General features: G+C 39.8%; 1 protein-coding gene across 7 annotated transcripts in view; it reads right to left on the reverse strand.

Annotated features, from left to right (window-relative positions):
- SH2D4B (SH2 domain containing 4B) overlaps window positions 1-20,666 on the reverse strand; it is an 86,093-nt gene that overhangs the window by 55,461 nt on the left and 9,966 nt on the right. For all 7 annotated transcript variants that reach the window (XM_081570753.1, XM_081570749.1, XM_081570750.1 and 4 more), the window contains 2 exons: window positions 7,614-7,773; window positions 3,269-3,416 (listed from right to left, as the gene is read on the reverse strand). In XM_081570753.1, the coding sequence (XP_081426879.1) occupies window positions 3,269-3,416; window positions 7,614-7,773 (308 nt within the window). The remainder of the gene's footprint in view (window positions 1-3,268; window positions 3,417-7,613; window positions 7,774-20,666) is intronic.

The following is a 20,666-nucleotide window of genomic DNA, read 5'->3' on the forward strand; positions in this document are numbered from 1 at the left end:
CCCACTCCAGTATTTTTGCCTGGAGAATTCCATGGACAGAGGAGCCTGGCAGGCTACAGGCATGTAGCAAAGAGTTGGATATGATTTAGCAACTAAGCATGGATGCACTGACAGAAAATATCTCAGGTCATTAACAAGGACCATCCAGCCCCAATGTCTGATCTGATGTTCCTTATTGAGCCTTCCAAGGCCTCAAAGATACCACTTGCACTTCTGAGGCTCCTCAAAGCAGACATACTTACTATGTATATTAAACACATATAACACATTTATATGTGTTCACAAAGAAAAAAACACATAAAAAAAAAACCACACAATAATGATAATCTTTGGAAATAACAAAAGCATGCATTTGGGTTCCTCAGTGAACATGGGGCCTGGCCACATGGCTTTACTGATTCCTCCATAAACCCCAACACAGAGTCAGCATACAATTTCTATCCTTCGATCACTGAGGTCCTCAAGGAGAACATCAGAGAATCTCTGCTGGGAACTGAGCCCCAAGACTCCAGCTCCGCCAAGCTACCCTCCTCCCAGCATCTGGGACTCAGCCCACCTCTGGGAAGAAGGGAGGCCAGGGATTGGAACAGATGATGCTCACTGCTGGAGACATGTGAAAAGTACTGGTTTACTTCCCCAGCAGACTTAAATTGTTGTTGTTTAGCTGCCAAGTCATGTTGGACTCTTTTGCAACCCTATGGATCGTGGCCCACCAGGCTCCTATGCAAAATCCAGCAATACAAACTAAGTATCTCTCCAGCGTGGATGGGATTTGAGTCACTACTATGGAATTACACCGTTAATTTCAATCAATGTGACAATGATTATTGTGGCTGTGACAGAAAATATCCTTCTTCATGGGAGATGCACACTGAAGGATTAAGATTTGATCAGGAAGCTCCCAGGCCAATGACAGGCATTGTTTTAAAACCTTGTTGGACCACAGTCTCACTCTTTTGTTTACATGCTATCTGTGGCTGCTTTTGTGCCATGATGTCCTAGTTGAGTAGTTGTGACAGAGACAGCATGACCCACAGAATCTAAAATATTGACTATCTGCTCCTCTACAGAAAATATTTGCCAGCTCCTGGGTTAGAGAGCACTATGTCTGCAATTTTCTCTCAAACTGTTTGACAGCAACAAAAAAGTGAAAGTATGTATATGTGGCTGTGTGTGCACCTGTGGGTATGCATGTATGGACAGAGAAAGAGAAAAGCAAAGATCATGAAATTGAGACAAAATATTACTAATTGGTAAATGTAGGTGGATAATATTAATATATGAGTACTTATGTCATTTTTCTTTCCACTTTTCTCCAAGTTTGAATTTTTTTTAAATGAAGTGTCTTGAGAGTAAATATTCCTTCATTTAAAAATGCAAAAGAATCTCCTAGAAAAAAAGTGCAACTCACGGGAAAGTTAAATAAGGAGACCAATAACAATGTAAATATATAGCTAGCAGTTGCAGTAGGTTTAAAAGTAACGAGCATAATCACAATAGCAAAATATTAAACATAAAATTTAAAAGAAAAGAAATGTAGAGCACCTAAAGAAAACAATAAATTTTACCCAAGTCCAAAAAATAGAAGCCCACAAGAACATAATGTCATTGAGAATGTTTGGGATTGGGTGGCCAGTGCATTTACAGATATTAAAAAAAAAAAAAAGTATATCAAAGATAAAAAAAGAAACCTTGGATTAAGGAAAGAACTTACCACATTCCTGAATAAGATTTAATGATTCAATATTATAAAAAATGTTCATCTTCCACAAATACAGCAATAGTACTGATGCAATTCAGTGAAAACCACCACATGGTTTTTTTGGATATTAGGGGAGAAGGGGATAGTGAGAAAATAATTCAAAAGTAGCTCTAATGGGAAAAAAATGGATGAGATTAGCAAAGGACATTTTAGGAATGAAGAATAATGATATACTCTAACTTTAATAGATGATAAAATTTATGTTAAAGTTACGTATAATTAAACAATTACATCTGGCTCAGGAATAATCAGTCAAAGAAGAAAAATTCACAAAAGGATCCAAAAGTAAGTAAGAAGTAAGATCAAGGCAGGAAATCCAATGAGAGGAGAGAGGATGATTTACATAGTAAATGATGTTAGCATAATGGGCTAGCCATTTGGAATAAAATAAAGTGAGAGCCATGTATCATACCACACAGCAAAGTGAAGGAAAATTGAGTACAAAGAAATGAGATCTGGAAAGACATATAAAGCAATGTAGATTAGTATTTTTATAAGCTTGTGATGGTCTTTCTATGCATAAAACAAATAATAGAGAACAAGATTCATATAGTTGGCTAATAAAAATTTTAACCTTCTGCACATCATGAACCACTATAACCAAAATTAAGAAAACCGCAACAACAACACCGAGAAAAAATATTTACAACAGAAATGATATTAAAAGGCCAATGTTCCCATTATCTAATCATTATAGGGGAAAAGTTTTTAAAAATTCAAAAATGGGCAAATGCCATTAATACACAATTTACAAAAATATACAACTGCTGAGATTCAAAATGATTCTTGTTTTTTTTTTCTTTTTCTTTATAGTATTTTCTGAGTTTTCTACTCCCTCAAAAATATATTATTCCTACACAGCCAAAAAAAAAAACCTCAAAATAGGAACCAGAAGAAAAAATATTAACCTAAGCTTTTTTTCAGGAAACTTAAGCTTCTTGCTACAGGACTGTAAAGCTCCTTTACCAGCGCCAAACTCTGAGTCTCAGAATGAGCAGATATGCAAACTTACAAACAATGTCCTATCCTGGGCAGAAAAATTTACATTTTTCATCTCCTTGAATCCTCCAAAAATCTCAAGGAGAGTGTTGTTATTACAAATATTACAAACAAGAAGCTCGGAGAAGTTCAGCAAGCTTCCCAAGGTCACACAGCAGTGAGCAATAGTTGGAACTGGATCCCAGGCTGGTCTGACCACAGATTCAGCTCTCTTCAGGCCCCATTTTAGGACCCTTGGTTTGGGACACAGAGAGCTGAGTTCTGATCCTGGCTCTGTCCCCAAACCAATCACCACTACACACAGTCTCTTCCCTATCTGACCCTCAATTTCCTCATTTGTACAAGGAGAAGTGAATTAGCCAAGATGGTATGTCAAGTTCCTTCCTATTCAGATCTGTCTGATTTCTATTCTCATAAAGCATGCATTGGCCAAGGACTGGTCCAACCAGAGATCAGCCAGGGGATTGCAACAGGTGGCCTCACACTGACACCCAGGCACTGGCCCACCTTGAATTCCTCATGGATGCGCTCCTCCAGGACTTTGGCAGCCTTGCGGTCCTCCATCTCCACCTTCCACTTCTCTGCCAGGATCCGGGCTTTCTCATTGGCCAGAGCATCCCGGAACTTTTTGGTGATCTCTGCCTCCTTCTGTCTCCTTTCAAGAGAACACCAGCAGGTATCAGGAGGTGTGGGAAAATAACGGACCACATGCCAACAGAATTTCAAATAAAAACCATGCCCAATCATTCTTGGTCTATCAGAATGGCAACTATCTGAGGTTCACAAATGTTGGCAAAGGTGGGAAAAGACAGTTCCTCTCCTGCCAGTTCAGGTCAGTTCAGTCGCTCAGTCATGTCCGATTCTTTGCAACCCCATGAATTGCAGCACGCCAGGCCTCTCTGTCCATCACCAGCTCCCGGAGTCTACCCAAACCCATGTCCATTGAGTCGGTGATGCCATCAGGCCATCTCATCCTCTGTCATCCCCTTCTCCTCCTGCCCCCAATCCTTCCCAGCATTAGAGTCTTTTCCAACGAGTCAACTCTTCGCATGAGGTGGCCAAAGTATTGGAGTTTCAGCTTCAACATCAGTCCTTCCAATGAACACCTGGACTGATCTCCTCTAGGATGGACTGTTTGGATCTTCTTGCAGTCCAAGGGACTCTCAAGAGTCTTCTCCAACACCACAGTTCAAAAGCATCAATTCTTCGGCACTCAGCTTTCTTCACAGTCCAACTCTCACATCCATACATGACTACTGGAAAAACCATAGCCTTGACTAGACGGACTTTCATTGGCAAAGTAATGTCTCTGCTTTTAAATATGCTACCTAGGTAGGTCATAACCTTCCTTCCAAGGAGTAAGCGTCTTTTAATTTCATGACTGCAATCACCATCAGCAGTGATTTTGGAGCCCAAAAAAATAAAGTCTGACACTGTTTCCACTGTTTCCCCATCTATTTCCCATGGAGTGATGGGACCAGATGCCATGATCTTAGTTTTCTGAACGTTGAGCTTTAAGCCAACTTTTTCACTCTCCTCTTTCACTTTCATCAAGAGGCTCTTTAGTTCTTCTTCGCTTTCTGCCATAAGGGTGGTGTCATCTGCATATCTGAGGTTATTGATATTTCTCCCGGCAATCTTGATTCCAGCTTGTGTTTCTTCCAGCCCAGCGTTTCTCATGATGCACTCTGCATATAAGTTAAATAAGCAGGGTGACAATATACAGCCTTGACATACTCCTTTGCCTATTTGGAACCAGTCTGTTGTTCCATGTCCAGTTCTAACTGTTGCTTCCTGACCTGCATACAGGTTTCTCAAGAGACAGGTCAGATGGTCTGGTATTCCCATCTCTTTCAGAATTTTCTACAGTTTATTGTGATCCACACAGTCAAAGGCTTTGACATAGTCAATAAAGCAGAAATAGATGTTTTTCTGGAACTCTCTTGCTTTTTTGATGATGCAGCAGATGTTGGCAATTTGATCTCTGGTTCCTCTGCCTTTTCTAAAACCAGCTTGAACATCTGGAAGTTCACGGTTCACATATTGCTGAAGCCTGGCTTGGAGAATTTTGAGGATTACTTTACTAGCGTGTGAGATGAGTGCAATTGTGCAGTAGTTCGAGCATTCTTTGGCATTGCCTTTCTTTCGGATTGGAATGAAAACTGACCTTTTCCAGTCCTGTGGCCTCTGCTGAGTTTTCCAGATTTGCTGGCATATCGAGTGCAGCACGTTCATAGCATTGTCTTTGAGGATTTGAAATAGCTCAACTGGAATTCCATCACCTCCACTAGCTTTGTTTGTAGTGATGCTTTCTAAGGCCCACTTGACTTCACATTCCAGGATGTCTGGCTTTAGGTGAGTAATCACACCATCGTGATTATCTGGGTCATGAAGATCTGTTTTGTACAGTTCTTCTGTGTATTCTTGCCACCTCTTCTTAATATCTTCTGCTTCTGTTAGGTCCATACCGCTTCTGTCCTTTATCGAGCCCATCTTTGCATGAAATGTTCCCTTGGTATCTCTAATTTTCTTGAAGAGATCTCTAGTCTTTCCCATTCTGTTGTTTTCCTCTATTTCTTTGCATTGATTGCTGAGGAAGGCTTTCTTATCTCTCCTTGCTATTCTTTGGAACTCTGCATTCAGATGGGAATATCTTTCCTTTTCTCCTTTGCTTTTCCCTTCTCTTCTCTTCCCAGCTATCTGTAAGGCCTCCTCAGACAGCCATTTTGCTTTTTGGCATTTCTTTTCCATGGGGATGGTCTTGATCCCTGTCTCCTGTATAATGTCACGAACCTCTGTCCATAGTTCATCAGGCACTCTGTCTATCAGATCTAGTCCCTTAAATCTATTTGTCCCTTCCACTGTATAATCATAAGGGATTTGATTTAGGTCATACCTGAATGGTCTAGTGGTTTTCCCTACTTTCTTCAATTTAAGTCTGAATAAACTCCTTGGCAATAAGGAGTTCATAATCTGACCTACAGTCAGCTCCCGGTCTTGTTTTTGCTGACTGTATAGAGCTTCTCCATCTTTGGCTGCAAAGAATATAATCAATCTGATTTCGGTGTTGACCATCTGGTGATGTCCATGTGTAGAGTCTTCTCTTGTGTTGTTGGAAGAGGATGTTTGCTATGACCAGTGCGTTCTCTTGACAAAACTCTATTAGCCTTTGCCCTGCTTCATTCTGTACTCCAAGGCCAAACTTGCCTGTTACGCCAGGTGTTTCCTGATTTCCTACTTTTGCATTCCAATCCCCTATAATGAAAAGGACATCTTTTTTGGGTGTTAGTTCTAAAAGGTATTGTAGGTCTTCATAGAACCGTTCAAGTTCAGCTTCTTCAGCATTACTGGTTGGGGCATAGACTTGGATTACCGTGATATTGAATGGTTTGCCTTGGAAAAGAACAGAGATCATTCTGTCATTTTTGAGATTGCATTCAAGTACTGCCTTTCGGACTCTTTTGTTGACCATGATGGCTACTCCATTTCTTCTAAAGGATTCCTGCCCACAGTAATAGATATAATGGAATGTAAATCAGCAGAACTGCTCTGGAAGCCAGGAAAAAAAAATCTCAAGAATCCCATTTCTTGCTTGAGTTTACAAAGGTGTAGGGAGATGCACATCAGAGGATTTTTATAACATTAAAAAAAAATTGGCAAACAGCACAAATGTCCCTCGACAGGACGAATAAGTTGGGTTCCTCATGTAATAGGAGACTACACAGTTACTTTGCATAATGCTGTGGATCTACAGTAATCAATTTATCAAGGTGTGAATAAAGCACTTTACAGAGCAGGTATTGCCCTAATGCTCATCATGCTTATCTTAGGTGATGGGTATTGAGTTGTTCTTTAATTAATTCTTTATAGTTTTCAATATTGGTCATATGTCACAATTTTTTTAATTAATTTATTTTTTATTGAAGGATAATTGCTTTACAGAATTCTGGTCTTTGTTGTTTCTGTCAAATCTCAACATGAATATATGTCACAATTTTATTATTAGAACATTGTCATTGGACTTCCCTGGTGGTCCAGTGGTTGGGAATCTGCCGTCAATGCAGGGTACCGGGTTTCAGTCCCTGGTCCCGACAGATCCCACATGTGAGGGACAACTAAGCCCGTGCGCCACAACTACTGAGCCTGGGCTCTAGGGCCTGCATTCCGCAACAAGAGAAGCCAACAGCAATGAGAAGTCCTCTCGCTGCAAGTAGAGAAAGCTTGCATACAGGACGGAAGACCCAGTGCAGTCAAAAACAACAACAACAACAAAAACACTGTGATTAAAACTTGTAGGAAAAATGTTGGCACCGACCTCATACAAACGTCCAAGTTTAGCAAAAAATATGTCATAAGTTGTTTATGAAAGAAGTCTGACCTTCCCAGTGTCAGTAGAGGCTTCAGTGTCCATCTTGTGTGAAAAACAGAGGTAACACAAAGAGGAACAAGCAGACTTTAAGAGTGATATTCAAATTGCTCTGCTGTCCTAGGGACAACTCAGTGAGGGAAGAGGCAAAAGAATATCAAAATGTATATTACCTCAATAAATCCAACTATATAAAAAAGGTGTTGTGGTACCCAAACCACAGATGTAGAAAACTGAGACCTCAAATCACCTCCCCACTAATGAGTGGAACCGAGACTTGAACCACAAGGTCTACCTGATGTAAGACTAGTTCTTCGGTCACCTAATCTTAGCACAGCTCCAAACAGCCTGCCAGCTGCCTGGCGCTGCCTCCTCCTTCCCACCCATAATCTATTATCCTTAATTTGAACCCACCCCAAGCCTCCGTGTTCAGGCACCAACACCTCCCCCCTCTCGCCCACCTCAACACCCACTGGCACCTCTCACCAGAGTTCCTCGGCTTCTCGCTGCGCCTGCAGCCGCGCTCTCTCTGCAATCAGCTCCTCAGAGATCTCTTCATAGGGCTTGTCGCCAGGACCTTCTCCCATGATCCAGACCCAGACCTCACCATCTGCCCCCAGCAGCCACTGGATGTGCTTGTCACTTGCTGCCTCACATCAGGAGGAAGAAGGAGAAGGAAGGGGGAAAAAAAAAAAGGTCAGAGTTGTAATGAGTGAGGAATGACCTGGGCTGACCAGGGGTGCACAACCATCACACCACTCTACAGAACGTTGTCATCTGCAAAGAGGATGCCAGACAGAGATTGACCTGAGTGCAGTTCCACAGCCATCTCCCCCTCCCATTCCCTCTAGGGAGCAATATGGCAGCCAGGTCAGCCTGCTGGAGCAGGTGTTCAGGGCTGGAACTGGTGTCCAAAGCCCAGAGACCCTGAGATCTTCAGCAGAGCAGACATCAGGTGACTCACTGAAGGAAGACTTGTGTCACTTCCAAGCCAAGGCTTCCCTGGTGGCTCAGACGGTAAAGAAGCTGCTTGCAATGCAGGAGACCTGAATTTGATCCCTAGGTGGGAAAGATCCCCTGGAGAAGGGAATGGCTTCCCACTCCAGTATTCTTGCCTGGAGAATTCCATGGACAAAGGAGTCTGGTGGGCTACAGTTCATGGAGTTGCAAAGAGTTGGACAGTACTGAGCAACTAACACTTTCATACAAACCAAGGCACTTCAGAGCCAAGCATCTTCTGAGTCTTCTCTCTCTCTCATCTCTCATCTCTATCTATCATCTCCCCTGTCTGTTGACTGGAAGCAAAGAATTGGAGATGGTGGTGTTTGCAAGATGGAGCAGCTGGCCCGAGTCTCCCTGACCCACATCAGCCCATAACCTGAGCAAGAAATAAATTTGTGTTGGATTAAGTCACTGAGATTTTTCAGTCTGCCTGTTCTAACAGATTCCATTGATAACCATGACTAAAATGGAGATCTACCCCAAAGTTGGGTACTGGCTGCAACAGGAATATCAACTGACTATCAGTGCTTTAGCAGTGGTGTTTAGCAGGCTGATTGGCTGAAGATTCATGTGATGCAGGAACAAAGCATCTGGTAAAGCTGTCAGACACTATAACTTAAAAGGGAGACCCTCGTGCCTTCTGAACTTGTCTCTCTAAGAGAGGAGGTTGGAAAACACAGCACTGGGATTATGCATTAGTTGCTAGGTGCTGGGTTTGGCAAGATGTTAAGGGAAAAAAATGAGTTCAAGAAAGAATTGAGGGCACTTCTCTGGCAATCCAGTGTTTGGGACTCCACTGCAGGGGGCACGGGTTCAGTCCCTGGTGGGGGAACTAAGATCCCACATGCTGGGTGGTGAAGACAAAAATTTTTTAAATTATTATTTTTTTAAATTTAAGTGTTTAAAAAACAGAAAGAATTGAGCCCAAGGTCATGCTCCCAGCCTTCGCCTGAGCATGACAGGCTGGTTCCTGGGAGACATGAGACTCCTATGAACGGCAACTCCTCAGAGGCTGTAATAAACCTTCCCTGGACAGCCTGGAACACCTCCACCCGACCTTCCCTCCCCTCTGCTTCACTCAAGGTCATGCCTGCACTGACTACAGCACGATGGCTCTTACAGCCTCCTCCAGCTCCCGGGCCTTTTTCTCTCACAGGTGTTTCCTGAATAAAACCCTTGTGTGATTGTCTCCCACCCTTGTCTCTGCTCCTGAGAGGAGCCAGGCTAAAACAAGACACGAAGGGTGCAGTCTTTCACACTTATTTTTCAAAGAGCCTAAAAGTAGATGACCTTCAGTTGAAAAGTAGCGGCATGGGGTAAAGAGGCAAGGAAAACAGGCCATTTTTGAAATACGTCCAGAGAAGAATCTAAGGTGTTGCTCCTGGCACATGGAAGCAAAGAGATCAGAAGCCTACTAAGTCTCTGAGTCTGGACTTCATGACTTAAACAACCCTTGGGCACCCAACCTCGATGACCAGGAGGCAGGTTTCAAAGGCTATATCTATATGGTCCAAGGAGTATGAGATACTCTATACTCACTTCGGATGCAGCCAAGGGGAATAATGAACAAGGAGGAGGCTCCAGGGTACAGTCAGTGTCCATTCAAAGTCATCCCTTCACTGCCAGGGCAGAGGGTCCTCACAGAGTCTGACCTGGAGGACTTCACGACGCTATAGACTAGTGACTAAGTGGGGCTCATACTCCCGCCTTTTCCACAGTGGACATTCTGACCCTGCTCTTCCCACTGTGTATCGTGTATCGAGGGTGTAAGGATATGTCTTTTGAGCCACATCAGGACCTTAGCGAGCCTAATGCTGTACACATGTAGACTGTGGACTCTGGGCTGATGCAGTGACCAGGTGAGACTTGCAGGTGCCCCCATTAAGGAGGCAGTGAGTGTATCTATGCAGAGAAAAACAAATGCATGGATGACTAGAATGACAGCTTGTGACAGTGACCACACTATGTCCAGCACCCCACCTCCTCTCCCTGAGCCCAGCAGATGACCCCCTTTCTCAGGTTCCCTTCAATCCCATGGGGCCACATGACTGAATTCTAGTGTATGAAACTTCAGGGGAAGTAACTTGTGCTACTTTCGGGCTAAGGTTGTTTGCAGTCAGTGTGCCTTTTTCCACATTCTCTTTCCCATCCACCCAGCAGGAAACTGACGACTCCAAGATGGTGGAGAGAAAAGCAGCCTGATCCATGAGTCAGTGTTCGAAGGCGAACAATGCCACAGCTACCCAATCCACATCAAGCTGTGACATAATCAGAACTAGTCCTCCGTTATAATAACTCACTGAAATTTCAGCATTTATCTGTTGCAGAAGGCAGCATTAATTCTCCTGGCTGATATATAAAGGCATTGTTATCTTTTTAGTATGTTAAAAGCAATACAGTACTTGAGGAATGTAAGTTTAATTATGACTGATAGAAGCAAGGAAGCAACTACTACTAGAATTGCAGAACTTCCAAATTAATAGTGGGCAAAAGTACATGATAATAGGTTTATCAATCCTGTAAAAATACTTAAAAGGAAAAGAGAAAATAACAGAAAATGAGTAGCTATCCTAGCAGACACTATCAGTTACCTCCTCACCATCCATCCCAGCCACCTTCCTCCCTTGCTAAAAACCCCAATTTGTTTGGGAAGTAACAGAGATCCCTTCGTTTCAGGAAAGGCAAGTTTCTACTGCACCCTCAAAGGACAAATGAAATTGGTCTAAACCCATCACATAATATTATTCTCACTGGCAAGTAGTCGACCTAGGAGTGACCAGTCATCCCCATTTTTGACAAAGAAGATGTGGGCGGAAGTCCCAATGAAAGGCTTTCTTGTTCTATACAAAAGGTGAAGACTTCTTAGGAGAAATCGGTTCACTCTTTGCTCATTTACCTCCCCTCCTTCTTCCTGGCTGGAATGAAGAATTGATGTCAGGAGCTGCTGGAAGACTTTTTCAGCCATGAGGAAGAAAGCCACATGCTAGAGATGAGTAAGCAGAAATGTGAGAGGAGATCAGGCCTTGACGATCTGACTGAAAAGCTAAACTAATCTATCCACTGCAGTACACCTCCAGACTTCTTATCATTTAGGAAAAATGAGGAACTCCAAGCAATAAAGTTCTTTAATTATTAAATGAAATATGGTAATACAAATATGAAGGATTTATTTAATCAGGCAACTATTAATGGTGCACTCTGTTACTTACGGCCAAGCACATTCCTAACTGATACAGATAACAATGAAAAATAACACAGAAGCACTAAACCCTAAGTATATTCATTAACACAAAAAGGGGAACAGAATTAATTTCTCTATTAAAAATCTGAGACTGTCAGATGTAAATAAAAAGTAAAATCCAGACACTACTTTTGGGGAAGGCCAAGTATTCTCCTTACTGGCTGCAAGTAATAATAAATCCTTGCTTCTTCCAAGCAAAAAAAAAAGTAAAATCCAATTCTGTACTATTTAAATAAAACACACACGTAAAAAAGAAAAAGGTTAAAAATGGTCATCAATAGGCCATGCAAAGGCAAGCAAAAAGAAAGCAGAAGTGCCAATGTCAGACAAAGCAAAGCAAATTCAAGGGCAGACATGTCAGACAAGACAAAGAATATTATGTGATAATAAAAGATGCAACCCACAAAGAAGCTGTAACAGTCATAAAACTTTATACAACAGAAAACATAGCAGACCACTGCATAAAACAAAAACTCCTAACAACTCAAAGAGAATTTGAAAATATATAGAACCATAGTGGAGAGTTCTACAATATTTATTTCAGAAGCTGGAAAGCCAGATAGATTTTAAAAATTAATAATATAAAGTTTTTGAATAATATAGTCAATAAATTTTACTTAACAACTATAGAACTTTACTCCTTAAAGTTTAAGAATATACTTTTATTCTTCTGATCTTGCAATTTGTGAGAAAAATGTTATAGGCCATAATTCTCTAATAATGACACAAAATTTAGAAATCAATGAGGGGAAATAGCCATCAAGAAAATACTCCTAGAGAACCCATGGATCTTAGGGCAAATCAAAACTGAAATTATACATTATCAAGGGGAAAAGTTATAGCAAAAAAATATGAGTACAAGTAACAGTAAGCTCAAAAGAAAAATTATAGGTTTAAAGCCTTTTCTTTTTGATGTCCCAGTGAGGATAAAACTTTCTTCTCCACACATTCCCTCGTTGTCCAATAGTTAGGACTCTGCCCTTTCACTGCCGAGGGCCCAGATTTAATCCCTGGTCCAGGAACTAAGATCCTACAAACCATGTGGTGCAGCCAAAATAATAAAAGTTAAAATTGAAAAAAAAGTTTAAGAAAAAAATCTCTCTTGTACAAACACATAACAATATAGAAGCAAAATAACAAGAACAAATGTATAGGAATACAAGTGATACCTCCAGAGACTCAATACTAAACAGAAGTGAAGCAGTCTGCAGGGTGGAAGCCTCAGCTCCCATGTGGGTCCTGAAGGAAATGGTGCTCACCAGGAATGTGACTCCTACAGGGTAGAGGGGAATCAAAGTTCTCCAGGTGAGACAGGGGCCGGAGGAGGATTCAAGTCAGGTGCTGGTGATGTGCTTGGCAAGCTCGAGGGGCAGCAAAGAGGTTACTATGGCTGCAGCAGAGGGAGCAAGAAGGGAAATCGCAAATGCAGTTGCAGAAGCATCAGCTTCAGTTCATTCAGTGACCCTCGCATTGGACACTGTCGACCCTCATAAGGACTCTGGATTTTGTTCTAAGTGGGATGGGAAGCCATGACAAGTGGAGAGTGGGGAAAGTGACATAATCTCATTGATAGTTCAAAATGCTCACTCTCCCCATTGTGTGGGAAACAGGGGACAAGAAAACCTGGTAGGACAGTGAGCATCTGTAATAGTCCAGGGGCTAGATAATCATTTCTTGGACTAAGATGATCCTGGTGGAAGAAGTATAAAGTGGTTAAGATTTAGGATATATTCTGGAGGAAAGAGCAATATTTGCTTAAATTTGGGATATGAGTTGTGAAAGAAAGAGAACAAGAAACCTCCAATGTTTCCATGTAAGCAATGAAATGAAAGGTGGTGTTACTGAAAGGAATAACATGAAAGAAATAGCTTGGATAAATCAATGCTTCTGTTTGGGCCAAGTTAAGTTTGAGATGTCTATCAGACATCCAATAGGATGAGACTAGAACTAAAATATAATTTTTTACAGGAATCACTATATAGATATTTTAAGCCGTAAGACTGGACAAGAGCAGATCAAGAGTGAGTATAGGAAGGAACTAGAAGAGGTGGAAGGACAGAAGTCCAGCACATTCCAACATGTAGATAGAAGGACCCTCAAGGAGATGAGGACAAAGAAGCCTGTGAGGAGAACAACAAAAAGAGCCCACAGAAACCCAGGGGAGAAAGAATTTCAGGGATTAAAGGGAGGTCAACTGTGTCAAAGGCTACTGATGGCTCAATAGGATGAAGACAGAATTGACCACTGGATTCAACAACATGGAGGTCACCAATGACCTTGACAAAGGTGATTTCATGAGTCTGTGAAAGGAAACACTTGGAAACCTTTAGAGGAAAATATAAAAGCATATCATTATTACTTTGGGGAAGGAAAGAATTTCTTCTATGCGACATAAAAAGAATAAGCTATAAGAGACAATGTTGATGTATTTGAATACAGATTAAAGCTTAAAATTTCCTCACACAAAAAAATACCACAAAGACAAAGACAATTAAAAGACAATTAAAAATCAGTCACCAACTGAGAGAAGATACTTGAGTATGCATAATTGTCAAATAATTTCACCAATTAATAAAAGCAATAGTAACAGTTAACATCTACTGAAGGCTTATATGCTATTCAGGGTTCAACATATTTTACATGTATTAACTTATTAATGTCTAGAACAATCTTTCGTTACTAGAGTCCTGTGAGAGAAATAAGCCCTATAAAACATAATTTGAATGGTGATTTTTTTTCTCAGTTCTCTAAGAATGGTATATAGATAGTACTAGTCTACATGCATTGTAGAAAAGTCAACTCATTACATACTATGTATCTTTTCAAGCAACTATGGTCAAATAATTTGCTCTCAAGACCCCTTTATGTTCTTTAAAAATATTTAGCATCTCAGAGAATTTTTGTTTATGTGGATTATACCTATCAATATTTACCATATTCAAAATCAAAACATAAAATTGTAACATACATTTATTTAAAATAATAACATATCAGGACTTCCTTAGTGTCCAGTGGTTAAAACTCTGTGCTTCCACTGTAGGAGGCAGGAGTTCGATCCCTGGTTAGGAATTAGATCCCACATGCTGCAGGGCATGATCAAAAAAAGATAAAATAATAGCAAATCCATTACATGATAACATATACAACACTTTTATGAAAAATAGCTATATATTCTAAAATAAAAAATATTTAATTGGGAGAGTGGCTTCATTTTCCGTTTTTGCAAATCCTTTTAATGTCCAGCTTAATAGAAAGCAGCTGAACTCTGTTGTAGTGCATAATTTTAGTTGAAGCATATGAAAAAAAATTGACTTCACACATATATATAATAGGAAAGAGAAGAAAAGAGAAAAATCCATACCTTTTCAGGTATTATAGATAATCTCCTATTATACCACACCAAAACTAAAGTGGTAGTTTCTTAAATGTTTGTTGTGATGTGAAACCTGAAACCATATCAGTGAATTTATTGTACTTTGTCCTATTAAAATTCATAGGTCATGTTAATCTCCTAGTTTTTGGTCAACGTATCATGGTGACATAAGATGTAACCATTAGTGGAAGCTAGATGCAGGGTATAAGGGAAATTCTCTCAACAACTTTGCAACACTTTTATAAGTCTACGGTTACTTCAAAATTTAAATTTAAAATTTTTAAGCAAAATAACACTAAAATCCATTGGTTTATTTTGCACTTTGAAAGGATCTTTCACTCATGCGTGATTTAGCAACTTTTCTCATTGTTCCTTTGTAAAATACTGGTCCACTGAGTCGAACAGATCTTCCTAATGTGCCGTTTTATTTTACAATATCATAAAGTCATGTCTGTTAATATCACTTCAAACCTCAAAGAAAAGCCTCTATGTATTGGAAATCTAATAAGCTCATCGTGGCTGATATAAGTTTTCCAAAAATTTTAATTTTTGCTTGAAAGCTGGAATTTTATCACTGCTTTAAATTTTATCAGTTGTTTTTTTGAAGTGACAGAGTCACTTTATTAATTTTGAAATACCCAAGTTTGAAAAAAGACATAGTTTGTCAGTCTTCTTTCAAATAAAAATGGCATCCCATGAAAAAAGAGGCTAGTTCAGCACATAACTCAAAAAATCACACACTGCTTTTCCTCAGGACAGCCATCATACTTCAGTATGCAGCAGAAATGGTTTATGCAGCCTTCCAGTTTGTCACACAATAAAATAATAAGGTTTACTGTTTCATCATGGAGTGAAACCATCATCAATTTTACTGTGAGTGTATGATGATGAAAAAATACAATCATTTCACTCCTACAAGGCTGGAAAGAATAAAAATGTCTGATGAAAAAGTGCTTCTTAGAAAGGATATGGAACAACAATAATTCTTATAAATTGCTGATGGTAGAAGGTACTGATACAATCACTTTGATTATATTTGGCAAATATTTAGTAACATTGAACATGCTACACATTATTACCAAGCACTCCCAAGTACACATGTGCCCAGCGAAAACTGAACAAGGTTCATGGAAACATTGTCCAAAATATTAAAAATCAGAAACAACATAAATGACCAGTAAAGGAAAACAGATAAACACATTTGGGTATGTTTTTATAATGCAGTGCTCCATAGCAAGAAAAATAAATAGGTTTGAACAACACAGACATATCTCTTTAAAAAATGCAGAACCAATAAATTAAATTTAGACTGCATATAGTATGTCATTCATATAATGATTAAGCAACATACTGCTTGCAAAATATATATTAAAGTACAGAAAAGATAAAAGGATGATACATTTTGTATTTATAATAGGCTTGCATATGGGGAAAGTGATGAGGAGTGAAATTTTAGAAAGATATTAAAGTGTGGCGTATACTTTAATAAAAATGAAGAAGACCACTTCCCTAGTGGTCCTGTAGCTAATACTCTGCACTCCCAGTGTAGAAGGTCGGGTTTGACCCCTGTTCAGGCAAATAGGTGTATGTCACATGCCGTAACTAAGACCTGGCACAGCCAAATAAAGAATTTTTTTTAAACAAAGAAGGCACCATGTTAACACTTAGTAATATGAGTCCATGAGTACATATTACACTACTTACTATTTTTGTCTATATGTTTAAATATTTTACAGTGAGAAATTTTTAAGGCTTTCTTTTAAAAAAAAAAGATGAAACATGAATAAACTAAGTAGATGAAATATGAATAAACTAAGTTCTAAATCTAAGAAATTAATAAAAGAAAAAGAAAAGAAAAAGAGAAAAGAATTGCCAAAGAAAAAACAAATATTAGTTAATATATAGCATATATATTATAAATACAACCAAACATTTGTTCTTTGAAAAATGTAATAAGATAGGAAACCACCCAGCATGCTTAAATTAAGTTAAAAGATATATATATAAACATATATATGTTATACATATATTATATGTTTATATATATGTTATGTGTATATATATAATATATATGGCATTAGGAATAAAAAAGAGAGTGTAAAACAAGAACTGATTAAAAGAGAGTATCAAGGACTTCCCTGGTGGTACAGTGAATGAGAATTCGCCTGCCAACGCAGAGACACGGGTTTGATCCCTGACCCAGAAGATTCCACATGCCATGGAGCAATTAAGCCCCCTTATTACAGTGACTGAAGCCTGCACACCCTGGAGCCTGTGCTCTGCAACAAGAGAAACCACCACATCAAGAGCCCGCCAACCACAACAAAGAGGAGCCCCACTCTCTGCAACTAGGAAAGCTGGTGTGCAGCAACAAAGACCCAGCACAGCTAAAACTAAATAAATAAATAAAAGAGAGTATCATATACTACTCTGTATTAATAAATTTGAAAATATAGACATAGGCATAAATCTTCATAATCTTAAACTAGACAATGGTTTCTTAGATATGACACCAAAAGCATAAACAACAAAAAATATATATACGATTTGGACTCCATCAAAATCTGATACTTAAAACTTTTGAGTTTCAAAGGATGCCATCAAGAAAGTAAAAGGGCAGCTCAAAGAGTGGGAGTAAATATTTGCAGATCATATATCTGATAAAGAACTTGTGTCTAGAGTACATAAAAATTCTTACAACTCAATAATAAAGGACAATTCAGTCAAAAAATGGGCAAAGGATCTAGACATTTCTCCAAAGAAGATATACAGATGTCCAATATGCACAAGAAAAGATGCTTAACATCTTTACTCATCAGGAAAATACAAATCAAAACCACAGTGGCATAACATTTCATACCTCCCAGGATGGATTTAACCAAAAACATAAATAATAACGAGTATTGGTGAGGGTGTGGAGAAATTGGAACTCTTATCCACTGCTTGTGGAAAATTAAAATGGTACAACTGTTTTGGAAAACAATCTACCAATTCCCCAAGTTATTAAACATAAAGTTATCAAAAGATCTGGCAATCCCACTCATAGATACATACCCAAGAGAAATGAAAACATACATCCACACAAAAACTTGTACATGAGTGTTTACAGAAGCATTATTCATAGTAGTCAAAAGTGAAAACCCAAATATCCTTTAAGAGATGAATGGATAAACAAAATGTGATACATTCACATAATGGAATCTTATCCAGCCAGAGAAAGAATGTCATACTACATTGCGGATGGACCTTGAAAACATTATGCTAAGTGCAAGAAGCCAGTTACAAAAGTCCACATATTATATTATTCCATCCATATGAAAGTCCAGAATAGGGAAATCCAGAGATCTAAAGAAGACTGCATGCTAAGTTGCTTCAGTTGTGTCCGACTCTTTGCAACCCTATAGACTGTAGCCCGCCAGGCTCCTCTGTCCATGGGATTCTCCAGGCAAGAATGTTGGAGTGGGTTGCCATGCCCTCCTCCAGGGGATCTTCCCGACCTAGGGATCAGACCTGTGTCTCTTATGTCTCCTGCATTGGCAACCAAGTTCTTTACCACAAACACCACCTGCTGCTGCTGCTGCTGCTAAGTCGCGTCAGTCGTGTCCGACTCTGTGCGACGCCATAGACGGCAGCCCACCAGGCTCCCCCGTCCCTGGGATTCTCCAGGCAAGAATACTGGAGTGGGTTGCCATTTCCTCCTCCAGTGCATGAAAGGGAAAAGTGAAAGTGAAGTCACTCAGTCTCGCGAAAACATGGGCTGCAGCCTACCAGGCTCCTCCGTCCATGGGGTTTCCCAGGCGAGAGGCCTGGAGTGGGCTGCCATCGCCTTCTCCGAGCACCACCTGGGAAGCCCCTAAAGAAGATTAGTGGTTACTAAAGGCTGGAGTAGGGAGAGAGGGGCCTGGAGGGTACTAGTTAAAGTCTATGGGTTTTCTTGAGGGATGAAAATATTCTAAAATTGACTGTGGTGATGGTTGCACATTTCTGTGAACATACTAAAACCCATTTAGTTGTACACATTAAATGGGTGACTTGTGTACACTTTAAACAGGTGATTTGTATGGTTTATGAATTATGTCTCAATAAAGCTGTTCTGGACAACAAGAAGAAAAACTCTCCTGGTAATTATTTGATAAGGTAATTTAAAAACTTAGTTAAGGTACAGAAGTCTAAACAAGATATGGACAAACTTAACCTAACCGACATCTATCGAACAGTCCACACTATAATGGAACACTTTCTTTCAAGTGCACACAGAACACTCACCTGGATAGACTACATTCTCGGCCATTATAAAAGAAACAACAAGTTCTAAACGTTTGAAATCATTTATGGAATGTATAGGGAACCCAACCATGGTGGCCACATAATAAGCATATCCATTCGATGATAAGATAAAAATAAATGCTTCCCGAGGCCCCAGTTCATGTCATTTTGAAAGGACAGGCGGGAAACAGGTGTGGAAATGCACCCGAAGAATTTAAACCCCAAAGCTAAATGCAAAATCTGGTTTCAAATGAGAGAATCCTAGGAAGGTTTGCTAATTTTTAATGTGAGAAAACCTGGAAAGCAGTGATGCTGCTAGCCGCTCTGAGAGATAACAGAGGGGCCGGCAGCCGCCTGCAACCTGTTACTTCAGCATGACTCCACTAAGGAGAGCTGAGACCTGGCATCAGGTTACAGGGAGTCATGAGATAACCAGGTGGTGGCTTTTCTCAGAAACTGCCCCTGCTGACCTCCAGGTGGAAGAGGAAGCAGTGAGGTGGACAGGGAAGAAGGGAGGTGGCAGGCATGAACACCTCTCAAGCAAGGGGAGAAAACACAACCCGAGCAGCTCAGCCTGGCATGCCCAGCTGGGGTCCTGCAACAGGCAGGAGAAGGGTTTCCCTCCAGCCAGAGTTGAGCAAAACTCCATCTGTTTAATCAGTCCATGGGCTGCAGGAAACAAACTTACAGTTACCAGGGAGGAAAGACAGGGTGGAGTAAACTGGGAGACTGGAATTGACATATACACATTACTATATATAAAATGGATAACTAATAAGGATCTATTGTATAGCACAGGGAACTCTACTCAACACTCTGTAATGCCTTGTATGGGAAAAGAATCTAAAAAAAAAGTGGATATATGTGTATGCGTAACTGATTCACTTTGCTGTACACCTGAAATTAACACAGCACTGTAAATCATCTACACTCCAAAATTTTTTTTAAACTAAAGAAAAAAATATACAGCCCATGGGCTTTTGGCAGTATACAGGAAAATGGTGAGGGGTAGGCGGGCAGGAGAATCCCATTCCCATGGGCCAAGCTCTTTGGGTACTTGCAGAAACTCTCTTCTTCTATATATGTCCCTCCTTAGTCTTGGAGGAGGATCCCCATCAACATTACTACTATCAAACTTCTTTAACTTTTGCCAGAATCATTGTTTTAATTGGCAATGACATACTTTACTAGTGAGCTGAAGACCTTTCCGCATGGTCATTGTGGATTTGAAATTTCACTCTTGTGAATGGCTTGTTCATATCTTTCCTCCATTTTTCTACTATTTTTCTTTTGCTGATCGGGGAAGTTTCTTTCATCTCTGGATACAAGTCCTTTGCCTGTTACTAATGTTGCAAATATTTTCCTCTCATTTATCTCTCCTGTTTTGTTTTCTTTTTAAACTCAGTTTGGTATCTTTTATAAAGATTTTAAAAATTTAGTCATATTTATCTTTATTTTCCTTATTTTTCTTGTTGTGTCTTACTTTAAGAAAGCCTTCAGCCTCCCCAGTATGCTCTCATATTTTCTTTGATTACTTATAGAATTTTGTTTTTGCTTTTTCTGCATTGGTCTTTAGTCACCTGGAATACATCATTTCACCATAAGACTAGCTGTGAGAAGGAGGGCAATGCTATGCACTGAAGTGTGGGGAACTGGA

This window comes from Giraffa tippelskirchi, chromosome 2, assembly GCF_054371585.1.
Source record: "Giraffa tippelskirchi isolate mGirTip1 chromosome 2, T2T-mGirTip1v1.2.pri, whole genome shotgun sequence".
NCBI classification, from domain to species: domain Eukaryota; kingdom Metazoa; phylum Chordata; class Mammalia; order Artiodactyla; family Giraffidae; genus Giraffa; species Giraffa tippelskirchi.